Source organism: Branchiostoma floridae, chromosome 11 (genome assembly GCF_000003815.2).
Source record: "Branchiostoma floridae strain S238N-H82 chromosome 11, Bfl_VNyyK, whole genome shotgun sequence".
NCBI classification, from domain to species: domain Eukaryota; kingdom Metazoa; phylum Chordata; class Leptocardii; order Amphioxiformes; family Branchiostomatidae; genus Branchiostoma; species Branchiostoma floridae.
The window spans coordinates 315488-342401 of NC_049989.1; the positions used below are offsets into that span (position 1 = coordinate 315488).

General features: G+C 42.9%; 1 protein-coding gene across 1 annotated transcript; it reads left to right on the forward strand.

The window, feature by feature from the left end:
• The first annotated feature begins 2605 nt into the window (after positions 1 to 2605).
• Positions 2606 to 26860, forward strand: LOC118426100 (sacsin-like). The gene is made up of 4 exons (XM_035835358.1): positions 2606 to 2900; positions 9763 to 9854; positions 12937 to 13201; positions 14327 to 26860. The coding sequence occupies exons 1-4, from the start codon at positions 2864 to 2866 to the stop codon at positions 26830 to 26832; spliced, it is 12900 nt and encodes a 4299-aa protein (XP_035691251.1). The 5' UTR covers positions 2606 to 2863; the 3' UTR covers positions 26833 to 26860.
• Positions 26861 to 26914: the final 54 nt, after the last annotated feature.

Sequence of the window (26914 nt, forward strand, 5' to 3'; positions counted from 1 at the left end):
AGGGATTATCTCACCTATATACACCTCGGGGCGGGGCATTAACCCTTTATTAATGGAACCACTTAGGACTTGTTCAAATACAATTCAATCTCTACAACTGGATAAAAAACGGATATTTACTTCCGGACGTTTCGAGTGACATCCATCACTCTTCTTCAGCAAAAGCAGAGTGAACTAGTCAGAACAATTCAATACCAGTATAGCTAACTAGAAAAACTGGTTTAACCACTAAATCGTTAGGATCATATGCAAAAGGTTACACAAATGTAAATCATGTTAGGATAGTTCCTATGGTCAGACAATACCATAGGAAAAAACTATTGTCCTTTGTGGTGCAAGGCGGGGTCCCATGTACTGGAAAGTTCTACGCGCAGTCCTCCCATCCGGTTTAAGGTGGGGTTGTAGATCTGCTCGTAGATGGCCTCCTTAACACCCCGTTCGTACCACCGTGGTTCGCGGTCAAGAATGTCTGTAGTATCCAGTCTGAAGGAATGTCCTTGGTGTAGCTGAGTGTGGTGGTAGATGGCAGAGGAGTATCCACTTGCTGTAGCCCTGCAGTGTTGTTTGTACCTTGCCTTCAGTGGTTGACTGGTTTCTCCAATGTAGGTGTCGTATTGTCTGACCATAGGAACTATCCTAACATGATTTACATTTGTGTAACCTTTTGCATATAATCCTAACGATTTAGTGGTTAAACCAGTTTTTCTAGTTAGCCATACTGGTATTGAATTGTTCTGACTAGTTCATTCTGCTTTTGCTGAAGAAGAATGATGGATGTCACTCGAAACGTCCGGAAGTAAATATCCGTTTTTTATCCAGTTATAGAGATTGAATTGTATTTGAATATTGCTTACCTGGATGTTTAACCTTCACAAACGCACTTAGGACTTGATTTGCATAACTGTTGAGGACGATTTAGAAGCCGTTTAATTGCACACCCAATTTGCCAGCGTAGTTCGTGCAATTATTCGGCGTGTACAATAATGCGAAGTTACAAAGTTGGACCGTGTACTGGATACGTTACAGCGTACTGTGCACTGTGACACGTCAATGATTACGGATCAGCCCTGAGCAGTGCACAAAACGGTTCTCCAGTTAAACCACTCAGACCAATCTGTACTGTCACTCCCAATCTGGTACTTAATGTACGTAGACCTGTATTCAGACTAGACCTCTGACACCCAACTAGCATGGTATTACAAAGGACTAGCCTTTTTTTTTCCTGCAATACTATTTTAGCCGTTAGATGGGGCTTTTGATCCATGTGCATCTATCGTCTTAGAAACCCTGACGTTCATTGATCTATACGAATAAGATGTCCAAATAAGGAAAACGTCAATATTCTTCCAAATTGTCTTCAGTCCAAATATTTCTTACAATACAACATTTCCTATATTGGGCATATAAAATTGTCTTCAAGTATGAAAGTATAAAAGACCTGTTTCTTCCAGATCACTCCAGTCACTGACGAAAACTGGTGGATTCCAGTTGAAACTTCTGACCGTTTCCAAAATCATATCCAGTTGCTTGAGTAATTGTTTTTGGCCCAATTTACAACTGTTTCGTTTTCTTAGCCTCTACCAATCTCCACATGTCACTAGAAAATTGTCAAATAGACAACTCAGCAGATGAGTCAGCCGGCCCGAAACTACAGTTATCGACATGACATACATGTACGTGACATGTGGAGCCTGGTAGAGGCTATCCCATTGTATGCATGTACACACTCTTGTCTAAACATTAGTTGTACAGTCAAATCTACCCAAGTTGACCACCCGGGGGAACGGGCAAAAGCGGTCGATTGGGACAGGTGGTCGGTTAGAAGAATATTGACTCACAACATGCCTGATGCATAGTATAAATGCTTTCCCTTGTGTTTAATGGAAAATAGCAAGCACACGCACGTGCATCCGCCGTCAATCTTTATTTTGAACCTAACATCGTAATGGTAATCAAAATCCGACGCAAACTGGCCGAATTCGGCCCCAAATCGCGCTAATTATCATCGAAAATCTTTTTCTTTTCAGTAATATACTTGCTGTATCTACTTTACCAAGGTATGAATTCGTCTGTTGGTGTTTCCTTGGGGTAAAGACCTACATAAGATAACATTTCGCGATGTCAGTCATATTTCTGAAAGACATGTGCTGCATTCTGACCTCTCCATGACTGGATGGGCAAATTGCGTGTGAACGCCAGATCATGGTTTTGTGAATGCAATCGAGTTAATATCACATGCACGGGGGATTTTTTTTCCAAATTCAATTTTGGACTTATTTTCTCATTCAAAAGGCCATGTTTTCAGTGGGAGTATTTTTGGTCTGGTCTATTATGTAAATTCACATGAGGTGCACTGGAAAAGTCCATTCTTGGACGGGGGAATTTTGTAAGATTCATTTTGGGTCTAAAGTGTGATTAGTAGAAGTGATTTTAAGCACATTTTTAAGGAGAAGTGTTCCATTTTCGCACATGGGTGATTTTGGAACAGTCTATTGTTGCATGGGGAGGGAGATGACTGAAATATACTGTATTTGCTCTCAAACAAATGTCGGCCTTTCTAGTCTCGATTTCTTTTGATGGCAGGCGGACAAAAACACAGACGAACGCTGAAAAAAAACATACCATTAACCGTCTGGCGAAGGTAATACGACCCGTGACCTCGTCAATCAAGTATGAATACCGTGTTTGTGACCTCATTGGGCGTTACCTTGAATAGCGACGCATTGACGGGGAAGTCTCAAGGTTTCGAATCCGGGGTACTAATAGTAGGCGACGGCTGTCAACCTTATCTGCAGTCTTTTCTAGGAAGAACGTCTTCAACATGTTGACTTTCGGCTGAGCGTTAAGTTCAACGCAGTCCAAGATGGCAGGGCTACCCGAGGAAGAAGGCGAGGAAGAAGGTTTGTAGACATCATTTGCATAGTAGTTAACGTTAACAACTACATGTAGCAGATTAATCCCCCCCCCCCACACACACACACACAGAATTTTGTTTCAGGTGAAATCTCTTTATTGTATGTAGTTCTATAGCGTTGACCTTCAGAATTAGGCCTCTTGCAAAACAGGAAGATTTAGTTCACAAAGTACCTTATTTCCATTCTGGTCCATTTGGTCTGATTGACAATATGTGTTATTTTCTACCGTAGAGTGGGGGAGGTGTAACAGTATGACGTATTTTTTACAAGACTGTATACAGATGTTTGGCCATGACTTATGTATTGGTCTATTGTTTGTAAAGTCTGCGATAGAAACGGTATTTGATTTCATAAATGCGACTTGAAAAACAAGTGCTTTCGAAAAAAAGCTGTCCTTTCGCTTATTACCTTCGCCAAGAAAGTTATATTTACATTCGCCGAGAAAGTCATATTTTCGGTAGCGTGTGTTTGTATGTAGAAGACCAGCATATACTTGGATGAATGGTATTGACATTCGGTATGAGGTCCTCATTTTCATAAATTATCAGAAATTGCGGAAGAAAACCTCCTTTCTTAACATAGACTGTGTACGTCTGTTGTTTGGTGGAGGAAATGTTCCAGTAATATGGTTTATGCAAAGGAGAATATTATTTGCTTAATTAATGACAAACTCAATTAATACATCAGTTCGTCTATGAAGGTTAGACATTCAGGTAAGCAATATTCAAATACAATTCAATCTCTACAACTGGATAAAAAACATTCCGAGTGACATCCATCACTCTTCTTCAGTGTCACTAGAATGAACGGGCAGAACAATTCAATACAAGTACAGCTAACTAGAAGAACTGGTTTAACCACTAACTTGTAAGGATCATATGCAAATGTCACTCAAATGTAAACCATGTAGTTCCCTGTGGTCAGACAATATCCGATTTTTATCCAGTTGTAGAAATTGAATTGTATTTGAACTAGAGATAAATATGTGTACTGTCACACATACACACAGGGTCGCTTTTAAGTGTAATTTATGCCAGGTGAAATTCTAGCTAGGTAATGATAAAAGGCAGGTGTGAACATATACAGGCCCACCTAAACAGTCCCTTCTGCAATAAGAAATGGACTAGCCCCGCCAGAACAACCCCCTTCATTCAGCAAGTTCTAAGTACTTGAGACACACGTACGTACACTCGAGGTGCAAGGGACGCTCGACCAAACAGAAAACAGTGCACGTAATAAAGCTTGCCTTATTTTACTGCATGGATAAATTATGCAGATGATCGTCAAAATTTGCATAATTAACATGTTGCTACATTCCTCTCTACTTTAAGGAACATATGGTATGAATATCAAAAGTGTAACGGCTTTTTATAATTTTGAAATTGATATGCAAATTATTGCCTCATTTGCATAAATTTCACATCTCATGGTAATCTTAATGATAACAATTAGATTTGACGAAAATATTAAACACCTACCATTTAACAGTAAGGCTGCATTGGTAATTTTCATTTGCTGAAATTATGATAATGAGCTCCCTCAAAGATACGCTACCTAGCAATTATAGCAATTATCTATTCAAATGGAATAACAACATATATTCTGTCAAATCAGAAAAATAAGTCATCTTTGTCCTTACATATTGATAGCCCTTTAGTCTTGACCAAACGTTATTTAATATCATTTTGACACAATTTGACAAACCCACAAACCAAAGTGCACAAAAGTCTAGCCCCTTTATATAGCTTGACATCATGATGGTTAGATAATTGAAGGTTGTGAATAAGTAATAGAGATGTAATGAATAAATAATAGAGTAATGGATAAGTAATAGAGTGTGACGTCACTGGAAACAGAACAGTCCATTGGTCACTGATTGTGACGTGAAAATTCAACATGGAGGCACCCATGGATTGTCAAAATTCAACATGGCGGCACCCATGGATGGCTAAGGAAACAATACAGGGATTCGCTACGCGACCCTGTAATTATATAGCAGTTGTAAAGGTTGGAATCATTTGGCGAAGATATGGGGTCGTAGAACTCTAGTTTCGGTAGCGTTTGTGGGGGTGTGGGGTGTTTGTAGAAGGTCACCATACACGTACCTCGAGAACGCCTATATGAATCGTATTGATATTTGGTGTGTGGGTAGGTCTTGATAAGACCTGGAAATTACTAGATTTTGGGCTCTGTATGGTATGGTACTGTAGCGGAACGTCCGAGTTCGATATCGCCAGTTCTGGACATGCTGTGGTCATGATTTTAGATGGTAGATAGCTTTTGTGGCTGAATATTTTTGGGATAGGTTTGAACCCCCTAGCGGCTTGTTTTAGAATTGCAGGAACCGGTTTAGGGTCAGACTTTGAAAGGAAATAACTCAAGAAGAGGGTGACTGATCGTCATGATTTTCGGTATACAGATAGCCTAAGTTATGCTTCCTATACTAGTTAAATACTAATTCTGCAAATTGAAATCTAATTGAAGCAATTTTGAGAAAATTGTCTAAATCCGCTCTGTTCCATTATAGGGATATTGCAACACCTGATATTGGTAATGAGTAAGAGAAGAATATTAATAGATAAACATTATGCAAATAAAGACCCAATTTGCATGATGAATGAGAAAATGCATTAATCCCTTTGTGTTTAATGACATGCATTTGCTATGAACAGGTGAACATCACTGAATATCAATTATGCAAATGAGGGCCTCATTTGTATAGATTATCAGAAAATATACTTAAACCATTCTTTCTTAACATAGCTTGTGTATGTCTGTCATTGGATGGAAGAGATGGTTAACTGATATTATTGATGCAAATTAGGATTTTATTTGCGTAATTAGCGAAAACCACAAATCAAAATCATTTGGCGAAGGTATGGTGTCGTGGAACTCTAGTTCTAGGTTGTATTATAAATAAAATTGTACTAAATGAGTTCCAACATACAAATACAGTTCCATTGTGGTATGTTGAAAGGAACGTTTCATTTCCTTTGAACGCAAAAGTATTGAGACTTTGAGTTATTACGTCAGTGGTTCTGTTATGAGCCACAAACTCTTGTTTTACTTCACTTCACTTCACTTGAAATCTTCTCTTTTGAAATTTCGGGCCTGCGAAAGGAAAAAAATAACTGGCGTGTCTGCAAGGAAGCTGGCCCACACTAACCCTGGCCCCGCCTTTGTCACAACATAAGCAAATAGACGCCGTTACTGATACGTATTTGCTTTTGAACACCGGTGAAATTGAGCGTGTAAAGGTGAAAACTCCATTGCTTTGTTCGGAGAGCCACCGGTGGCATACAGTGACAATGTGTAGAAACAAATACGTGTCAGTAACAAAGGCGAAAAGGCTTCTGTGGGCTAGCCTCCTTGCAGACCAATCAATCAATCAATCGTTCACACACACCATGTCTGATGCATGGTGGCTGCAGACGTAGACATGCATAAGAAGTTGCGTTTTTCTTGTGCCCACGAAGTCGACTAGGAACGTCATTTTCTACACACATTTTGTGCACGTTAAGAAATAGACTAAGGAAATTGTTTTCAGCTTGAAAGACTCTGCCACTAGTTTTAATGAAATTAGGTCCGCAGCCCAAAAATTGGCCATTAAAACATCCTTACTCCTAATTATTACAACATGGAGAGCTTCCAACCGGGACAAATATTGCAAAGGGTAATACCTATATTCAAAGGAGGAGACGCAACTTTACTTTAAAACAACTACTGTTCATGTTTGAAAGACTAGTTCATAATATACTGCTGAAATATCTCAACATTAATCATATTCTATGTATACATCAATATGGGTCCCGTAAATGTGCATCAGCGTCTCTTGCTCTTATACAATTAGTTGACAGAATATCCATGGCCATTGACAAAAACAAATATACAATAGAAATTTTCTTAGACTTATGTAAAGCTTTTGATACCGTTGATCATACCATACTCCTCCGGAAATTATCTGCTTGTGGTATTACTGGCATTGCATTCACTTGGTTTCGAAACTATCTCATTAACAGACAACATTACGGGATTTTGAACTCTACAGGCAACGAAATTCAACGTGGAGCCAATTTTGCCACTGGAGCCAACTTAGGCCCGCTGCTATTTTTGATCTACATCAACGATCTAGCGGAAGCCTTCTCTGGTTTATTCCATACTGTTTGCCAATGACAGCAACATATTTCTTTTTTTATAAAAAAAACTTTATTCTTTGATACAACTGGCTAATTTTGTAAAGTAGCTTTGTTTGAAGCAAACAAATTATCATTAATACTAAAAAATATCTTCCTCATATTTTGTGGTGAAAATATCATAAGCATAGATTATGACTTTTGGTCCGACACTACAAGTTACAAATCAGTTTATTCACGAGTAACTTTTAATCTTTAATCCAACAATCTCAGCTCAGGATAGGTCAGGATATGTTTGATTATTTCCTAAACACTAATTCACTTGTACACAACTATCATACCAGGCAAAGAAACCAACTCCATGTTCTTCTCGTTCGTGCATCTTTAGCACAGCCCTCCATAAGATAACAATTGTGTTACAATATGGAACAGTCTACAGAAAAGTTTACAAACAACATCCTCTTTTCGAAGATTTAAAACTGCTTTGAAAACCCATCTAATCATCCCTATCCCCTGTAGCAGAATCATATATTCAGTTCCTATCTTATCTTAATTTGTTACTTGATCACCCTTATTTATTATTTACCACTACCATACTATGTAAATTACCTTACTTGTATCATTCATCGATAACAATTAATTTAGTCTTGTATAGAGTAGGAGGGCTAAGTTTGAGCTGCTTACGCTCTCCTGTTTTCTTTACCATTTTTATATTTCAGCCATACCATATATGGTATGGTGAAATATATTGTATTCGTAATGTTTTCTCCTGTCAAATCTTCAAATCCCTTTATCTCGGTCGTTCCTGAACCGAATGACCTGAAATTTTGCACAAGGGTAGAGTAGGTCAATACCGAGGTGTTTTTCTCATTTTTTTCATATCTGCCTCTAAAATGATTTTATTGAAGTTTAAAGGTCATGTTTTGACCAAAACGGTATATTTTGGCCCCCTGTACCCTTGAATTACAATGGAATTACCTTAAATTTGGTGTAGATAGGCATTAGATAGTTGGTAAAATGATCCAAGTAAAATTTTTGGCATAAACCAATTTCAAATTACTAATTTCTGCACTTTTCTGAGGGGAAATTGGTTTTCTTTCGGCCTTCTCCCGTGAACTCCTGTGACCCCAGAGCCCACACGTGCCAGGTGCCAGCGGTCTGGGGAGAGAGTTAATTGCTTTATGGACGCCAGCCAATCAGCGACGAGGAAGCCGAATGCTAGTTAATATTCATAAGCGGGGCCTTGCTATCCCGTATAAACACAAACAGATGCATATTACAGCCTTACAGTGGCCATATGTTACCCTGTGCCCGGTTTAAATTGTAGTTTGCGAGGATTTGGAGTTAAGACAGGGTCATTTGAGCGGTAACGGACGGTACGCGTGCATTGAACGTTAGAATGCAAGTCTGTGTCGATGAATTTACCAACATTCCGCATGGCACTATCAATCATTTTCGGCAGATTTGACTTTGGGGGTTAGTTGAGACAATCGAGAAAATGGTACTTGGCAGAAAACGCGGGAAAATTGGACAGTTTGCGTTTAGTTTTGATACGTAAGTTTGACAGTGGCGAGAATGCATGTATTTTTTCCCGAACAAATGTAGGTACTTCTAGTGTTGTTGTTGTTCTTTTTTTACGTAAACTTTGTACATTCAAATTGTAAGTAACTTTAAACTGCCAGAGTTTGAGCCCAATAAAACACTCTCAGTACCAGAGTATCACCACTGACCTCCGCAAAGAAACCCCCGAACAAGGTAGAAACTCCTATCCTCCAGGTCTCGCACGCTACGAGCAGGAAATTATAACACTCAGACAAGATTACGTCCGATGGCTGATTGCATACAACGTAAAACAATTTAACAGTGGTATGCAGGGGCATATACTTAACAAAGAATTCGAAGGAAAATGAAATACTAGTATATAGATAAAGCCAAATCAAGTTAACTTGTTGGTCCTGGGATTTTTCAGAAAAGAAATGAAGCGACAGGGTGGTAAAATTCTTGTAAAAATTGGAGACGTCTCCGCTCATACAAAACAAGAAGAAGTTTGAAGTTTTTAGCTTGAAAAAAAAACACACTCCTACACAGTACCTGCACCTGCTTGACAATTATTAAAACGTATGCCCTACTTTTAAAAAAGTTCACTGCAATAATAAATGTACCCACATCACAAGGAGACTATGACGGTACTTAGACCTAGTTATCGAAGTGGAAATTGTTGAATGGCGTAATGTAATTTTATGATGAAAATTTTCTGAATGGAAGATGCGTTTTTTTTCACTCTCGGAAAAATAAGAGTTGCCACAATTCTAAAAACCAATCAGTTATGCATAGACGCTCCTGTGGAAGATTATATTCCTCCATATGGGCCCGGGGCATATTGGGCAAGCTCTGTTTTGACCTGGAATCAATTCACAATATTAGTTCTCTTTTGGGGATAACTTACAGTTAAAATATTGCATTTTTGCGCAGGGGTGACATGGAACAGTCCAATGTTGCGTGGGAATGGGTATGGCTGAAATATGCTGTATTTGCACCCAAGCAAATGTCTTCCTTTCTAGTTACGTATTGCGTTTGTATTATGTTTTATGCGAAACATTTATTACACGTCAGTCGTCAACATTATCAGGCGAATGTATGAGGTCGTTGAACTCTAGTTTACAGCGTATGCCAGCTCGCTTCCAGATTGACAGATATCCCCTACCTACATGCAGGTGAACCATTCGGGCCCTACCTGCCACCCTTATCTCAACACCTGAGAGAAAACATCCTTAAGAAATATCCAGACAGCGGACAGATCCTAAAGGTAAGAGTACATTCTTTTCATAGGCATCTTTCTTAACGTATTCGTTATTGGTCGACATCATCCGAAATAAAGAAATATATGAAAATAATTTCATTAGGTTGTTAGAACATAGGACATTGGAGATTTCTTTTTCAACCACCAGTACAAAAAGTACCTGATTGCGTAAAAACTTCAGAGATATGCAGGGTAAAAATGACTTTGTTGTCGAAAGAACGTAATCCTTCCCTGAGATACCATAGCTGACAGTTTTGCGCAGCAAACCTCTATGCTATACCTTGTCGAAGGCCTTTGATACATTTAAGGCAACATCTCTAGACACAAAGCCACGATCACTTATTCGATGGGTTATGACAGAATATCTGCCGTGGACGATACCCATACCATGTTTGTCGCCGAGGATTTTGTTGCTTCAAGATGAGTGCTACTGCCTTGTTAATGAAGGACTCGAAGAGTTTACTAATGATACAGAGAAGACTAATTGGCCGATACTGGGATAGAGATGACCGTTCCCCAGCATTCTTAAAATCAGGAATGACTGATGATACTTTCCACACAATGGTTTCCTGTAGGTAAAGCTTGAAGAGCTCGGCCAGGATGGGAGACTATTCTGGTGAAATGTTTGAAGAACAACTGCCGGACTTGTCTGGTCCAGTTGCCTTGATAGAATCAAGATCTTTAATGAGCTTTGCAACACCACGAGCTGTACGTTTGATGTTTCTCAGAAAATTAGCAGTTAGAGCAGGAGAATAGGGAAGTGGATGGATAACCCTGGTTATCAAGAGTAGAGTTAGTGGCAAAATTATTTTCAAAACGTTGGCCTTCTCAGAGGAAGAACAAAGAACCTCGGGGCGATTTATAAAAGTAGGTATAGATGCTTTGCCTCTATCTAAGACTTACCTGATGATTCTCCAGAACTCGCGAGAGCCAATTTCTGCTGATCTAGCATGATAACTATTCTTAGCGTTCCTTAGAACTCTTACAACGGTTACGTGCAGGGTTTTTTTTTCAGAGTCTCGCTGCACCTGTTCCGATTGTAATCATGGAAGCGGTGATTGATGGGCAATTGCAGCAGCACACTCAGGCTGGCTGTTTGGTCTCTGATGGTATTTCTTTGAGGAAAAATTATCAATTCCAGCGAGAATCCAATCAGACGGAACAACGGCTGAGTTTTTTGAATACAGTTGGAAGTGGAATCTCAGCAATGAATGTTCTGAAACCGTCCAAGTCAGCTTGGGAGTAACGGTAGATTGTCCGATGAAAAGGAACATCAGATGATTCTTTTCGCTTAGCATCAGCCTCAATGGACACCACAGAGTGATCAGAAGTTCCTAGTGGGGGTAGTATAGTAGGAACACATCTTTCAGGACAACTAGTAAGAAATAGGTCTAACAGATTTGCATATTGGCCATTAACGTCCGTATATCTAGGACACGGGTGGGTTGGTTTACAATCTGGGTTAGCTCATAGAGAATTGAAAAATCATGGCAGTATCTACCCTCGTCGTCTGTCTTATTGGAGTACGCTCACTCACTCAGTCCTCTTCTGTACCCGCTGGTACTTGAGGCATCAGGAAGTCCTTCTATCTGTTTCTGTCTGCAGCAATTCTGGGTGCCTCGTCTAGGGTGAACCCCCTCCTTTTTACTTCCTTCTCGACACAGCGTCTCCAGTTTTCCTTCGGTCTTCCTCTCGGTCTTTTTCCTTGCGGAGTCCATCGCAGTGCGACTCTTGGTAATCTGTCATGTTTCATGTGGCAGACATGGCTAAGCCATCTCCACATGCGCGCCTCGATTTCTTTGTCAACTGGGATAAGCCCTGTTCTTGCATGGAGGTTTCTATTTGATATTCTGTTCGGCCAGAATACTTTCAGGATCCTGCGTAACCACTTATTTTGGAAGACATTGAGTTTATGTTTGATGCGCGCCTTCTCTTTCCAGCATTCTGCACCATACAACAGCGCTAGCACACTGAGTACATTGCCTCATTAGATTTTGACCTTGGTACTGATATGTATATTTTTAGTTCTCCAAACTAGTCTGAGGATCTTAAAAGCCTGGTTAGCTTGGCTAATTCTTGTGTCAACTTCTTTGGTGCAGTCACCATCATCAGTACTTTGGTACATTACTGTAACCACTCCTTATGATGGACTTTAAAGACACCACAAATATGTATGCTTGCTGGCGGCCATTCGGACAAGATTTTGTCAATTTTCAACACCGTCGTCTTGGGCCAAGTACAGTGGGCAGGTGTGACACAGAAACACATGTATGGAGAGTCAGGGTCTTGATGGGTTAGATCCCTCCCGCATGGAAACCCATCCTTTATGTACCTGTCCATTGCCTTGACGTTTTAACGGGTCGTGCTTGGGAATACATATAAGAGAGGAGTAGCCAGGCATTTGTTCGTTTTGTTTTAACCTTTTTTATTCATGAGAAGCTCAGATCGGCTTGCATGATGCTTTTTATTAAGTCATGAGGGAGGTAAGGGTCAGATAAAATATAAAAGAGATACAGATTGCATCTAGTCCTAATAAATCTATCAACATATACAACTACATATACATGGTACAAAAACGAGAGCGAAAGTTTAGCGTTCATAGTCCGCGTCCGTTCGTTTTCTAGGACTGACCTCCTTCTGAAAGAAACATAAAGTCAGATTTTTCTTCTTGAAGATGTGATTCTGAAAAGTTTGGGAAGTGTAGACCTCTTATGTTGGTATAGGAAATCAATAAGAAGGGGCCTACCTTGTCTACAGGGAAACTGTGTTTAGGTTTATCACTAGTTCTGATGATTGTTATAATTGTTAATATTGAAGGGGTTTAGTGGGCAGATGCCAAGGAATGATACCAGGAGAAGATTTCTTGCAAAAGTTGTCTTAGTCATAATCACTTCCGTAAAAAGTCATGTGTTAACGATGTTTAAAGGTACGGATGTCTTGTCATTATATATTTGCAGATTTTCACAATGAAGAAAGTATGAATTGTACGTGGGCGCTAAATAAGTACATGTAACAAAAATCACTATCAGTACTTGTGGCCCTGGTCATTGTAAACTCTAACCATTCTATTCTTAAACCGGGTATGTAGGAACTGATCCAAAATGCGGACGACGCTGGCGCTACCGAGGTATCCTTCCTCCTGGACCTTACCGACTACAACACACTCGGAGTCACGTGCAAGTACCCTGAACTACAGCAGTACCAGGGGCCGGCCCTGTACGCCTTCAACAACGGAATCTTCACGGAGCAGGACTGGAAGGGAATCCTGGCCACCGAACAGGGAGCGAAACGAAAGGACCCGTTCCTGATTGGTCGGTTTGGACTTGGCTTCAACTCGGTGTACCATATTACAGGTAATGCACAGTATGTAATTTTAAAATTGCCCGTACTTTTGAAAAACAATTAAACAATGAAGTATAAGAATAAAAAATAGATATGACAGACAAATGCTGCTGCATGCATATGTAAATATGTATGTATTTATTTGATAGTTAAGATATCTTAATTTTTTATCATATATGATAGTGTGATAAAATTAAAATTAAGATTTTCAAGCTTAAAAAGGCTTCTTATTTGGATAGTATATATGCTTAACGGAAATGATTATGAATTATTAATCGACATGTAATAAAAATTACCACTGTATATATTTGATAACATATGATCTTTTCAGCATAAAAATTACATTAAAAGATTTCAAATACTTTGGATGCTATGAAAAAGGATTTGACGTAATACACCCCCCCCCCCAAGAATCGGCCCGTAGTCTGTTCTCTGTCCTCTAGTCTTATTTAAGATAACTGAGAACCCTAGCCTGTTGCCTTGTAGCCGATAAAGGTAGCGTTTTAAATTTGGGCTGGGAGGGGACCAAGCAGGTTTGTAGCCAGCACCCGTCCTTCAGTCCTTTGAAGGAATTTTGCAGCTGGGGACTGAAAAAATTTTGCCCATTCCGTCCTCTGTAATGGACAAAAACTATAACGTTATGTTAAGTCAGGAAACATAAAAAAAAACTGTCTTCTTGTGTAATTTTTCACCAAAGCAGATATACAGCTTAGTCTACCAGCAAACTCTACACCTCAAAATTCTGATTCAAAATCGGGGGGACTGAAAATGATTTCAGGCTGGCTACAACCCTGGGACCAAGGTCATAGACAAAGAAGACAACAGACATATCTGGTGGATCAAGGAGGCAGTCTGGATAAGGAAGGCAAGTTTAGAACCAAGACGAGGGTGAAACAAACTTAACCACGTTTGGGACAGTGGTCTCGCCGCAAAAGCACCACCCACACTGGCTACAAATAGCAAAGAGAAGCGGAACTCCAGTTAAAAGCTCTAAAGGAATTGTCTGAGGGAAGTCAAAACGTGAGTATTTACTGGTTTTGTAAAAAAAAAAGTATCCACTGGCTTAACGTGTAATGTGGGGATTTCGGGCGCAAGAAAGTAATGCTAAGTATTTTCCTTTTATATCATTCACATAGACGTCCCGAGCGTGATGAGTGGAGACTACATTGCCATCCTGAATCCACTTTGCCATCCTAGAGCCTTTCGTCAAGGCGGGCGACGCTACAAGATCACCTACTGTCAAAGGTACGCAGAGTTCCTTCCCTTCTTAAACACCTTAGACAAGCTTGGGCAAGACAGACATTACCCACACACGCTGTTTCGTTTCCCCTTGCGTATCGCTCCATCGGATCTATCAGATACCATCTACACGCCTACAAGAATGCGGGAGCGCTTCGCAGAACTTCTTGTGGACAGAGATTGTCTACTCCTCTTCCTGAAGAGCATAGAGAAAGTTACAGTTAAGGAGCGAGATGACCCCCATAGCAAAACAGTTGTTTTCACCGCAATTACCAAATCCCACGGCAACAGGAATCAGTGGGCCAGATTTCTTGACGACGTTTCAATCGGGAAGAGAGATGTCGAGAGCTGCCAGTTGGTGACGATAAGAACTGAAAACGCACAAGGACAGAAGATGAAAGCTCAGTGGCTGGTGAAGAACAAAGTGTTTGATCTTGTGAACATGGAGGAAGAACAGCTGTGCACCCGGCAAGGAGTCATACCTTGGGTAGGGGTGGCGATGAAAGCACATGAGCCTCCAAAGGGGCGAGTATTTTGCTTCCTCCCCCTGCCTTCTGACCCAGAAAACTCCACGGGACTTCCCGTGCACGTTCAAGGATACTTCGGTCTCAGCGACAACCGGAGGTCTGTGACGTGGGAATCATCCGACCACAGAGACGACACGACTGAGTGGAACGCGCTGTTGCTCACACGTCTCATTCCTAAAGTGTATGCAGAGCTCCTGAAGGCAGCCACAGAGCATATTGAAGAATCACGTATCATGCCGTCCCTGATATACGACTCATGGCCACACCAACTGTCACCAAGATGGCAAGAGATTCTTTCTCAATTTGCAGTGGATGCCATTGAGTTATCCATATTCCACACGAAGGCTTCAAACGGACAATGGATATATCTCTCTAAGATTTACGCAAATGACATTGATGACATAAGTGTCAAAGAGGCAGTCGATGAAATATTGCTTGGTGTAGGTGTCAATGTTGCAACGCTTCCAGGTCATGTACAAACTGCGATAGCAATAGGTGGCTATAAGCCGATTACAGTGTCTCCATCTTTGGTAAGAGCAACACTGAAAAGGTTTCCTGCTCTACTGTCAAACATTTCCTGGCATATGAAGCTTCATCTATTGGAGTACACCATGTCTGACAGTTCCTACAAAGACATGTCAGGCCTACAGCTCCTACCTCTGAAGTCAAAAGAGTTTGTGCATTTCAGAGATACAGGAATTGCCTCAGATGTATATTTGTCCTCTGAAAGACATCCCGCTAGTCTTCTTCCATGTCTCAACCAAATGCTTGTTGATGATGAAATTAACCCTACATTGTCCCACCACCTGACGGCTTTGGCACGAACAAGGGTCACACAAGTTCGAGAGTTGACTCCAGATGATGTCGTGAGGCTCTTGACCTCTGCGCTACCCCAAGGATGGTGTAACGAGTCTTTGAGTAAGATTCTTTGGCAACCAGATGAAGTCACACAACCACCGTTAACATGGCTGGAAACAATATGGAAATGGATTGCCCAAGAGTTCCCCAAGTCTCTGACGAAGTTTGAAAGTGTGCCTCTACTTCCACCATACACTCTACAAAGCAAGCAAATCGTTCTCTTTTCACTTCGCAAATTCGGGGCAATGATGAAGCAGGGAAGATCTACTAAACTAAATGGCATTTGTGCCATCATGGAAAAAGTTGGCGTAAACCTCCTCCACACTCCACTTGCACCATACATTTCACATAGTCGTATCTCGGACTACGTTGTATCACCTACACCGACCGGGGTCTTGTCTGTTCTCGAAGGGCGAGAGGCATTGGTTGATTTCGTCCTGAACAGAGAAGAGAAAGTCTTACTGAGAGGTTTTCTTGCAAAGATCGAAGACGGCGACTTGATGGAACAGCACAAAATTGTTTTGAGAAGCCTTCCCATCCTGGAATGCCAGAAGAGTACATACCCGTCCGCTCCGACTAAGTTTACATCAGCCAAGTGTATTTCTGTGGCTCTTCCGAACGACGACTGTCCTGAGGATGTACCTCTAAACCGGTGGCTGCTATCTTCACGTGATAGTAGTTCTGTGAGCATCAGCAGAATACTAAAGCTTCATAAACTGACGCTGGCAGAACTCTTAATCGAAGACGTTCTACCCATCATGCCAGCCTTACCATCTTCAACTGTGCAGAATATAATGATCTGGGTTCTTGACAGGCTAGACTCATTACAGATGCAGAAGGGTGACATCATAAGTCATGTTAAGAGGATTGCTTTCGTGACGCGGCGAGATGGTAAAGTTGCAAAGCCGTCGGAACTTTTTGACCCTACCCCTCCTCAATTCCAGGATCTTTTCGCAGGTGAAAATGTCTTTCCAACAGGAGCATATTGTACAGAGCCACATTTGTCAAGGCTGAGGATGTTGGGGCTCAAAAACACACTGACCACTACTAACGTTGTGACAAGTGCAGGGTTGGTGTCAAAGATGGAACCGGGTGTTGCCATCATAAAGGCTAAAACGGTGTTGCGATGTATAAGTCGGAAAACATCGTGTTTTACTGGAAGTGACCAACGATTGCTTGAAGGATATGAGTGGATGCCTTGCAGACGAGAGAGTCCAGATGGTTACCCTGCTGAATTAGGGTGGTTTGGGGAAAATGTAGTGACGGCCACGCCTGACAACGTAGTAGAAAAGGCGATGATGAGCCTGGTAGGATCAACTATGCCCATCTTAGATGGGGAACCATCTGAAGAGTTTAAGTCCGTGTTTAAGTGGCCCAAACCACCACCAGTCAATAATGTCGTCCAGCACCTGCAGTCAGTCATCCAAACATACATTTCCTACATGTCTAGTACGCCAAGTAAGAGCGTGGGGGCTCTTACTGACATGATCATCCAGATTTATCAGCACTTCGCAGACAGACAAGTGACTCGTCAACAACTTGAAAGCGAAGTTTCTCGTTTCGATCTGACAGATTGGGTTTGGCACGGAAGTGGGTTCACGTCTCCTGAGAGAGTTGCCGTCAGCTCAGATATGACTTTTGACCTCAGTCCTTATCTGTTCGTTCTCCCCACCCAACTCCCCTCTGACGAGAGGCTGAGAAAGTTCTTCTTACAGATGGGAGTTTTCGACACGTGGCAGGACGAACATGTTGTCAGGGTGCTGCACGACATCCAGGGGCAATGTGGGGATGGAGAATCACTGTCGCAGTCACAACTCGAGCTTTCCATGAAAATCATCAACTTTCTGACGAAAAACTGCTCTCAAGCATGTGCTTTAGAGGGTCTGTTAGTTCCCACACATGACGAGGATGGAAAGACCAGACTTGTGCCTCCGAAGGACTGTATGTACTGTGATAGCGATTGGCTCCGTGAGAAGGGACACAACAATCAAATGGGCGGCTCCTTTCGGATGCTACACCAAAGTATTTCTCCCAAGATGGCGAACCTGCTGGGAATCCAATCTCTGACACACAGGCTTGTTCAGCCCACTGCCCTTAGACCAGGCATGCGAGCCTGCGGACAGAGGGAACCGATCACAAGACGAATCAAGACAATTATAGACGAGTACAAAGAAGGTTCTGGAATCTTTTACGAGCTCATCCAGAATGCCGACGATGCAGGCGCAACTGAAGTGAAGTTTGCCGTGGACTGGAGACAAAACTCGGGATCAAGAAAGTCATTGTTTTCCTCCGGCATGGCCGCTTGGCAAGGCCCCGCCCTCTGGGCTTACAACAACAAAGTATTCACAGACGAAGACATGCAAAACATCAATGAAATTTCTGGAGCGACAAAGAAAAGAGACACCAGCAAAATCGGCAGGTTTGGTTTGGGATTTAACTCGGTTTATCATATAACAGACATGCCAAGCTTCATCAGTCGACACTATTTCGTCTGCTTCGATCCGCACAAAACACATCTGGGACCCGTGGTGAACGATAATGACCCAGCTGAAGGGGTCCAGGTTGAATGGAATCGAGATGAAATACGAAACATCTACAGAGATCAGTTTGCGCCGTTCAACGGAATATTTGATTGTAATATCTTCGACTCTGACACATATCCAGCAACGCTGTTTCGCTTTCCTTTCCGCACTGAAGATGAGGCCGAAAAAAGTCAAATCAGCAGCACGGTGTACGACCGTAAGCAACTGTTCAAGCTTTTAACCCACTTTGCTCAGAATCTAGACAGCCTCCTACTCTTCACCCAACATGTTCGCTCTGTCACAGTGGTCGAGATAGACGAAGAGGGGGTAAGGAAGGAAATGATGCAGGTTAAGAGCACAGTCGCGCCACTGATTAAGAAATCCCCATCACATAGGCCTGAAGACCAACCACCCTATCTTCTGCAAACAGCATCATCGTACATGGAAGGCCAACAGACGAAACGTCCCCCAGAAGTTCCCTCAATTCTAAAAGACGTCTTTGTGGAAGTCATTGACAGCAGAATAGCGACAGAATCAGGGACTAGGATAAACAAGAGGTGGCTAATCTCCTCCTGCATTGGATCAGCTGAGTCCTTCAGGATGGCGCAAACTGAACAGGGCAAGAAGAATGGACTGCTACCTTGCGCAAGTGTTGCAGCTTGCCTCGACGCAGACACGAATCTTCCAATAAGTGTTGTCGGAAACGCTTTCTGTTTTCTACCTCTTCCAGAATTCACGGGTTTACCCATACACATGAATGCTCCGTTCGCCATATTCTCCAACCGTCAAGGAATCTGTAAAAGGTCTGGTTCGGGTATTGAGCAGTCAATGGAAGTTGAGTGGAATAAGTGCCTGCTACGTGACGCTATCCCCACGGCGTATCTTACCCTTCTTCAACATCTTACACTGATCCAAGGGAATTCTGCATCTCTCGTCAGTGATCCGTTTCGTATATGGCCAAACATTTCAAGAGTTGAGGAGGCTTTGTATCGAGATAATCTCATTCCTTGCTTCTATGAGCAGGCCGTGAGGTCACCATCGAAAGTACTACTCTCCTTGGACCAGAACTGGATCTCCATTGAAGAGGCAACCTTCTTACACCCGTCTCTCAGAGATAGTGTGATTGGTGAGGAAGCCCTGCAAATTCTTAATATCTGGATAGCTCAACAGCGTAAAGTTGGCAGGTCCACACAAGGGGCTGTCGATATACCTAGTTGGGTGTTTGAAGGCCTTCAAACGTGCAAAGATCCAGGACCAACTAGCACGGCCTTCACGCTGAATACCATTTATAGTGAGGTATTCTACCCTGCAGTGAAGCAAGGTTATCTGGCAAATCACAGGTTGATCCTCGACAGCTTCGTTCTTCATCTGCTTGATGTAATCTTTGATGAGATTTCAAAGGAAAAAGACATATCGTTCACATCTTTACAACATCTCCCTTGTGTGCCAAGCTCTCCACAGGGTACCTTATTGCGCTGCCCATTTGAATTGGTGCGCCCTGACAGTAAAGTTGGCAAACTTTTCGACGAAGATGACCAAAGGTTTCCATTCGGGGCAGAACTGAAGAAACCACGAAGATCAAAATCTCTGAGGCGACTTGGGATGATGGAAAAATCTCTCCCCTGGGAAATTTTGTGGGAACGTGTTAAGTCATTTGACACATGGTATCCAGATATCGATCAAGCTCTGAAAAGGATGTCGTATCTCTACAAATTTGTCGTAGGAACGCCTGCCCTGATCAAGGACGTGACGAACATGACACATCTAGCTAGAACCGCCGTGAAGCATCTGGTGATGGTTGCGGAGAAGCCACCTACGGATCAGAATAGCCAATCAAGCCTTCCGACCTTTTGTCATGCAATTTATGAGCTTCTACAGACAACCTCATGTAAAATACTAGCTGGGGATAAGGACGGGAAGAGAGAGAAGAAATGCATTATCACTGATGACGTTGTGAGAAAAACCCTCATCGACATTCCATTTATCTACATCACCAAGGATGGAAATTTTGTACGAACGAGAGATCTGGCCTTTAGAAATCACGGACGAGCTATGACTGTGCTAAGAACTGTACCAGACGAACTTGAACCATACAGGACTTTTCTGAGATCTTGTGGAGTCAAGGAGTTTTTTGAGGCTGTAGACTTTGTGGGTGCACTGAAACGAATGGCAGGCAAGTATGGTTGCCGGCCACTTGAGGAATCCGACCTGCAGGATTCTCTCGCTCTTGCTCATAACCTTGAAAGAGAACACATTCAGCGTTTACAAAGTAACCGAACTGGTGTCGAAATGTCATTGAGGAGACAGGTTTTCTTGCCAGATCGGGAAAAGGTTCTTCGAGCAATTTCACAACTTGCGTACAACGACGCCACTTGGCTACCGGAGGATCCATCGATTACCTACTATGTTCACCCTCAAATACCACGAGAACAAGCCGTACAGTTCTTTGGTGTGGAGACTGTAACATCCAAACTATTCGACCAAACGGCTGAGGACTTTTGTGACATTGGAGAAGATTTCGGCCAAACTGAAGAGATGACGGACAGAATCAAGGGCATTCTGGAATCATACTCCACAGGAATGGACATTTTCAAAGAATTGCTTCAGAATGCAGACGATGCAGGAGCAACTGAGGTCAAGTTCATATACGACACAAGGGGTCATTCAGACGAAAGGATCTTCGGCATAGACTGGAAGCCCCTGCAGGGTCCAGCCTTGCTGGTCTATAACAATAAAACATTCAGCCAAAGTGACATCGAAGCAATCCAGAAAGTTGGAAAGGGAAATAAACAAGAGAAAGGTTCCACCATAGGACAGTTTGGTGTCGGCTTCAACGCCGTGTATCATCTCACTGACTGTCCTTCTTTCATCACGGACTCCGACGTGATGTGCATATTTGATCCTCACGATCGATATGTCCCTAGAGCTAAGATGAGAAAACCAGGGGGGCGGCTGTTCCCCGTGAAAGACTTGGAAGATAAGTTTCCAGACGTCCTAAAGACGTTCATCGTGCCTAATGAAGGAGCCCCTTTAAAGAGATCTACCCTTTTCCGTTTCCCTCTGAGGACAAAAGAAATGCCTGTAAGCAAAATTACAGATATTTTGTTTCCGCCAAATGATATGAATGACATGATGACTTTATTTTGGAAGGAAGCTAACCAGTCCATCTTGTTCCTCAATAATATTGAAAAAATTGTCTTCGCCACCATCAAAGGGAATGATTCAGAAATGCAAACGCCAGAGAGTTATGTTGAAAACTGTGCTGTCAGGAAGACAATGTTGGAGAAAGCACAATCAAACCGTTCCGATATCACAAATCACATTAAGAAACACTCAGAGCATGTTAAGAATAAGTCGGGTAGTGCACACGGTATTTTATCCATTCCACCCGTTGAGAGAACGTACCAAGTTGTTACAGAAGACACACACGACAATGAGAAGACCGTTAGAAATTGGCTTATTTCTGAGAGAGTGGGATTCAACAAGCGGCCAGACCTCCATGCAGAACAGCTATCATTTGCCCGACTTAAGTGCATTATGCCACGCGTAGCTGTTGCTGCGCTGTTTGACGAGACTAGACTAGACGTAACAAATGCCGTCCAATCACTGCAAACCAGTGACAAATTGTCTGGTCAAGTGTTTTGCTACCTTCCACTACCAACACCAACGACATGTCTTCCAGTTCATGTCAACGGCCACTTCGCCCTAGATCCATCCAGAAGGAACCTAGCAAGCAGTGGTTTAGGAGGAAAGTGGAACGAACTGTTGAAGACGCAGCTATTAGCACCAGCTTGTGTGAGCTTAATGGTGGAGTCCCTATCACAAGTGTTGTCTGAAGGATTCCAACTGAGACAGTACTGCTCACTGTTTCCTGTGGTGAACGAGGAAGCAGAGGCGGTTTCCTTCAACGCGTTAGCTGCTGAGGTGTACCGCATCATCGCAAACAGAGATGAGAATCTATTGCCTGTAGTTGTAGATACAGATAATTCCTCATCCGTCACATTCGAAAAGCCAAGTGACTGCTTGTTTGAAGTTGACGGCGACGTCATAGATGATGATGCAAGCGAAACGCAAAGATGTGTCGCTAAGAAGACTCTCTTATCCATTGGATGCAAAGTCGTGGAAACAAAGTACATGGGCTGTATCTATAACAACTTTAAACATGCTTGTATCGATGTCATCAACTTTTCTCCACTTAGCACTGTCCAATGGCTACAGTCACAAGACCTTGAATGTGTGCGAAATAGCTGTCTCATTGAAGACGCAGAAGGTCTTAAGAATATCCTAAGCTATTGTTTGAGTCCAGTTCGCAAGCAATCTCACAACCTGAATGACTGTCTACATGACGTACCATTACTTTTGGCTCAGGACAAAAATCTCTACAGATTCAACAAAGATAATCACGCGTACATATCCACATACCACGCGCTTGTTTCCGCGAAGTATACATACCTATTTGTGCACGAGTCCCTTCTTGAAATGCTATCCAAAGTACTACTACAAGACCCAACAGGAACAGCAGTCAAGTATTTGGACATCCAAGACTTAGCATCGCTGGCAACTAGTCATCCTGACATCGTCCCAGATGAGTGTTTGGCTCAAACAACCGGACACAACTCTTGGCGTCCAGATGAGACCTTAACAAGACCAACAGCTGAATGGATTAAACTCCTGTGGACATTCATAGATGAGAAAGCAAAGTATGGGCACAGTCTGCACCCAATTAAGTATTGGCAGATCATCCCCAGCACACGGCCTTCTCTCTTCTCTCTTGCCAATGCGAAGCTCACCTTCACGACAGACACTCAGGTCTCTCCCACAGTTCTGGATATCTTGAAGAAATTGCACTGTCCTTTTATAGATGAGGGTCTTCTAAGAGTAAACGTCATAGACAAAAACTTGGCGTCACCAGCTTCTAGTAAAGACGTGATAACTGTACTTGAAGGTGTCATGAATGACGGGTACAGTCTCGAGGGCACTCTAGACAAGGTCGAGTGCGCCGCCTTACTCCAGCACCTGCAAAGAGACGCTGACGATCTTCTGAGAAGCACTAAGTTAGGTATTCTTAGAAAGCTTCCAGTCTTCGAAACTTTGGACGGAATACTGAGATGTATCTCTGGTGTGAGGAAGGTACTTGCACTAAGTACCAATGCGAATACCAGTCAATTGAATATCAACGCTCTTTTGGAACCCACGGGCTGTGTCGTCTTGAAGTTCAATCCAAACCTGGTGAAACTATACGAAGTATTAGAGGTGACGGAAGTTAACCAAGTCATACTGTATGTCCAGCATATTCTTCCTGCCTTCCATCTTGTGAGCAACAGTGAACAACGCATGTCGTACCTGACTCATATCAAAGATCATCTACTGCCTTCGCTAAGCACACAAAGCCCACAGAGGTATGAGCTGCTACAAAAACTGCAGACAACAGCGTTCATTGCAAACATTCACGGTAAACTGTTCACTGCTGATCAGTTTTACAACCTCAATGAGCCACTCTTTGTTGTAGCACAGGAACATGTTGACTTTATAAGATTTCCCCCGCAGCCGTTCTGTGATGACACCTGGCTAGACTTCCTGCATGACGTTGGTTTACACACCAAGATGGACCCGCATCACTTTTTAAGGTGTGCCAGGACTGTGGAAGAGAAGTTACGTGGAAAATGGGATGAAGACAGCACAAGTCTTGAGCTGCTGGCCAGAGAAGTTGTGACTTACCTGTTTAGACATGTAAATGACCTTCTTACTGTGCTAGAAGAGGTATCAGAGACACGATTTATTCCGTGTCACCATCCTTCCCAACGTCTGACGGATATTCAGCCAAGTGCAGACAAGGACGCCGTCTGTTTCCGCGGGTCGGTTACATCTGATCAGGAATCCTTGGTCTGGACAACATCACTGGCTCTTCCCGAGTGGGCGCGTCCTCCCTCTGATGACGTAACAAGACTGCTAGGGGTATTAGATAGGCCACCCCTGAAAGATGTTATCGACAACTGCGTGAATATCTGTTCCAAGCAAGATGGTAAAATCGCTAGATCTAACTTGTGTCAGGTCATGGAAAGCATCTACCAGTTCCTTCAAGAATCCTGCGCAGAAATTTTTGGTCATTGCTTTGAAGGCGAAAGGCCACCCTCTAGAGCAGAATGTGACAATTGTCAACTGATCAACCAAAAACTTTGCACTGTCCCCTGCGTTATCGTCGAAGTGGATTCCAGTCAAAGTTTTGCTGTTGGTTCAAGGGTTGTCTTCGAAATGAGCCCGGAAAACAAAGCCGTCTTTGAAGGATATCTCTACCGTCCATACAGACGGTTAAGCCCGTATGAACAGTTATTCAAATGTCTAGGAGCCACAGAGAGTGTAACACTGGCAAAGTACGCACTCATCCTGAGTGAACTTGTGAATAGGTTTGGCTCAGATAGTCTACATGAAGACGCCTTACCGTGGAAGGTTGCTTGTGCGGCAGTTGTGCGTATCGTGGAGCTATCGTGTGGAGACAATGGGCCTGAACAGTGGCTCAGTTTCATGTCTCAAACAACCCAACCAATCCTTTACCTTCCTTCGGAAGAGAACACACTAGAGCCATCACAAAACATTGTCATACTGGACGGCAAAAATCACAATGTGGAAGACCTCGGTCACAAACGTCTCACGAATTGGCTAAAGCTTTCTCGAGTCGCTGTAGAGTCGATCCCTAAACAGTTTCGCCCAGTATTCTTGAGTGACATCACTGAGGAAAAGTTCTCTGAACTCTCTACCCCATGTGAGGATGGAGCAAGATGTCCCTTCCGCTCGTTTTACGACAAGACACTCCGAGATGTGGAGTTTTGTCGCCTTTTGGCACTGAGCATTTCTACCGGAGAAAAATCCATGGACAAAAGTGAGCTGATCCCCAAAGTTCGTGACGGGCTTGCTAACATACGGCTTCACTGCTACACAACTATAGAACTGGAACTGTTTGACCTACAGAACGTAGGTACGTCAAGCAAGGGGAAAGCAATGCAGGTGTGCCTGTCTTCCGTGAAATCCGCGTCTGAAGACTCAACTTGTCTTAACATGTTTCTGAAGCACAATGCCATATTTGAAGAAAGCAGAATTTGCATGTCTTTCAATTTGCAACTCGCAAAAGCTCTCTGTAATGTGTTCCCGGAGTACGATATGGATCTTGGGAATGTTCTAGAAGAGTTGATGCAGCGTCAACCAACAAAAGACACACTAGACAAGATAAGATACGAAGTTCTCCAGAATACAGGGTATGGCTACTCCTTGGGTTCTTCGGTTGAAGAACTCTGTATTATAAGTTTCAGACCAGACATTAACTTGAAGGAGGGAAATATTGTAGCCTATCGACTCCCCAGTGCCGGCAAGGGAGAAAATGTTTTCCAGGCCATCTTCGCAAAAGTCGTGAAAGAATTGTATTTAGGTGCGTTGCCCATGGACCACGAGGAACATGAAGTAGCTAAAGTTCCCACATCGGGTGAAAAGTTATCCTTGTTACAAACTGAAGGAAACACCGAACAAGCACAGGCCAATGTCACACTAGACTTTGAACGTATATTTGAAATAGACGCAAATCGAGATGAAAACCTTCTTGTCAAAGTAACCGAAATGTACTCATTGGACAAGGAACAGGCAGTACAAGTCATGGAAAGGGCGGAGGCCATGCAGCATGTGACACAAGTTCTTGAAGAGGCCTGGGACTTAGAAGAGGACGACCACAAGAGGGTTGTGGGTCGACTGTATCTGTACTGGCATCCAAAGTCAAATCCAAGTGATGAAGACTACGCTCAGCAAGTGATTGGACACATTAGGGATGAAATCAAAAGAATGCTCAGGGAGGATGACGAATACATTAAAGAATTCGAGGCGGACATCCCGAGACCAAGACGCTCCCACTCTAGACGGCGGTCCGGGCGCAAGCGAACAGGCAGAAACAGAGAGATGTCGGACTACGATAAAATGTTCAATCAACTTGACGATCTGACCATCACCAAAACAACACAGGGTGGAGGCCATGCGAGTGGTGGTTTCTATGAGGAACGCTTTCAATACTCAAGCGACGAATCGCAAAGACAACGCACACGTCTCTCACCTGATTACGGTGAAGCTCGCAGATGGTTTCGACAGGCACAAACTGACTTCGCTTCCGCTAGACTCTGTGAGCAACATAGATACTACAGCAGCGCTGCCTCCATGTGTCATCAAGCCGCGGAGAAAGCTTTGAAAGCCGCTGGGTTTGCTGTGCATGGATCGAAGTCATTCGATCACAGACTCGACCGGTTGGCTAGCAATGTTGCTGAGTACCAATCCAACTTCTGCGAGGTCGTGCGTGTTACCTATGACCTGTCGAGCCTCCACTGCAACAACATAAGTCCACGCTATCCAGACCAGTGGGCAAGCCCCACCATCCCAGCTGACGCGTACAGGGCAACCGACATCAGCAGCATGCTGAACTTCACTGGCCAGATCCTGACCCGAGTCTCTTCCCTGATACCTTAACATGAAAGATTCAACTGCAGGGTACTACATAGTGCAGGTGAGTGTGCGTGTGTTTGTGTGTTTGTGTGTGTGTGTGTGTGTG

What these genes read in the sequence shown, in the direction of transcription:
- LOC118426100 (XM_035835358.1), top strand. Translation starts at nt 2,864, where the DNA reads ATGGCAGGGCTACCCGAGGAAGAAGGCGAGGAAGAAG. An exon ending in ACAGCGGACAGATCCTAAAG is followed by an intron (nt 9,855 to 12,936) that starts GTAAGAGTACAT and finishes CCGGGTATGTAG; the next exon opens with GAACTGATCCAAAATGCGGA. An exon ending in CTCGGTGTACCATATTACAG is followed by an intron (nt 13,202 to 14,326) that starts GTAATGCACAGT and finishes TCATTCACATAG; the next exon opens with ACGTCCCGAGCGTGATGAGT.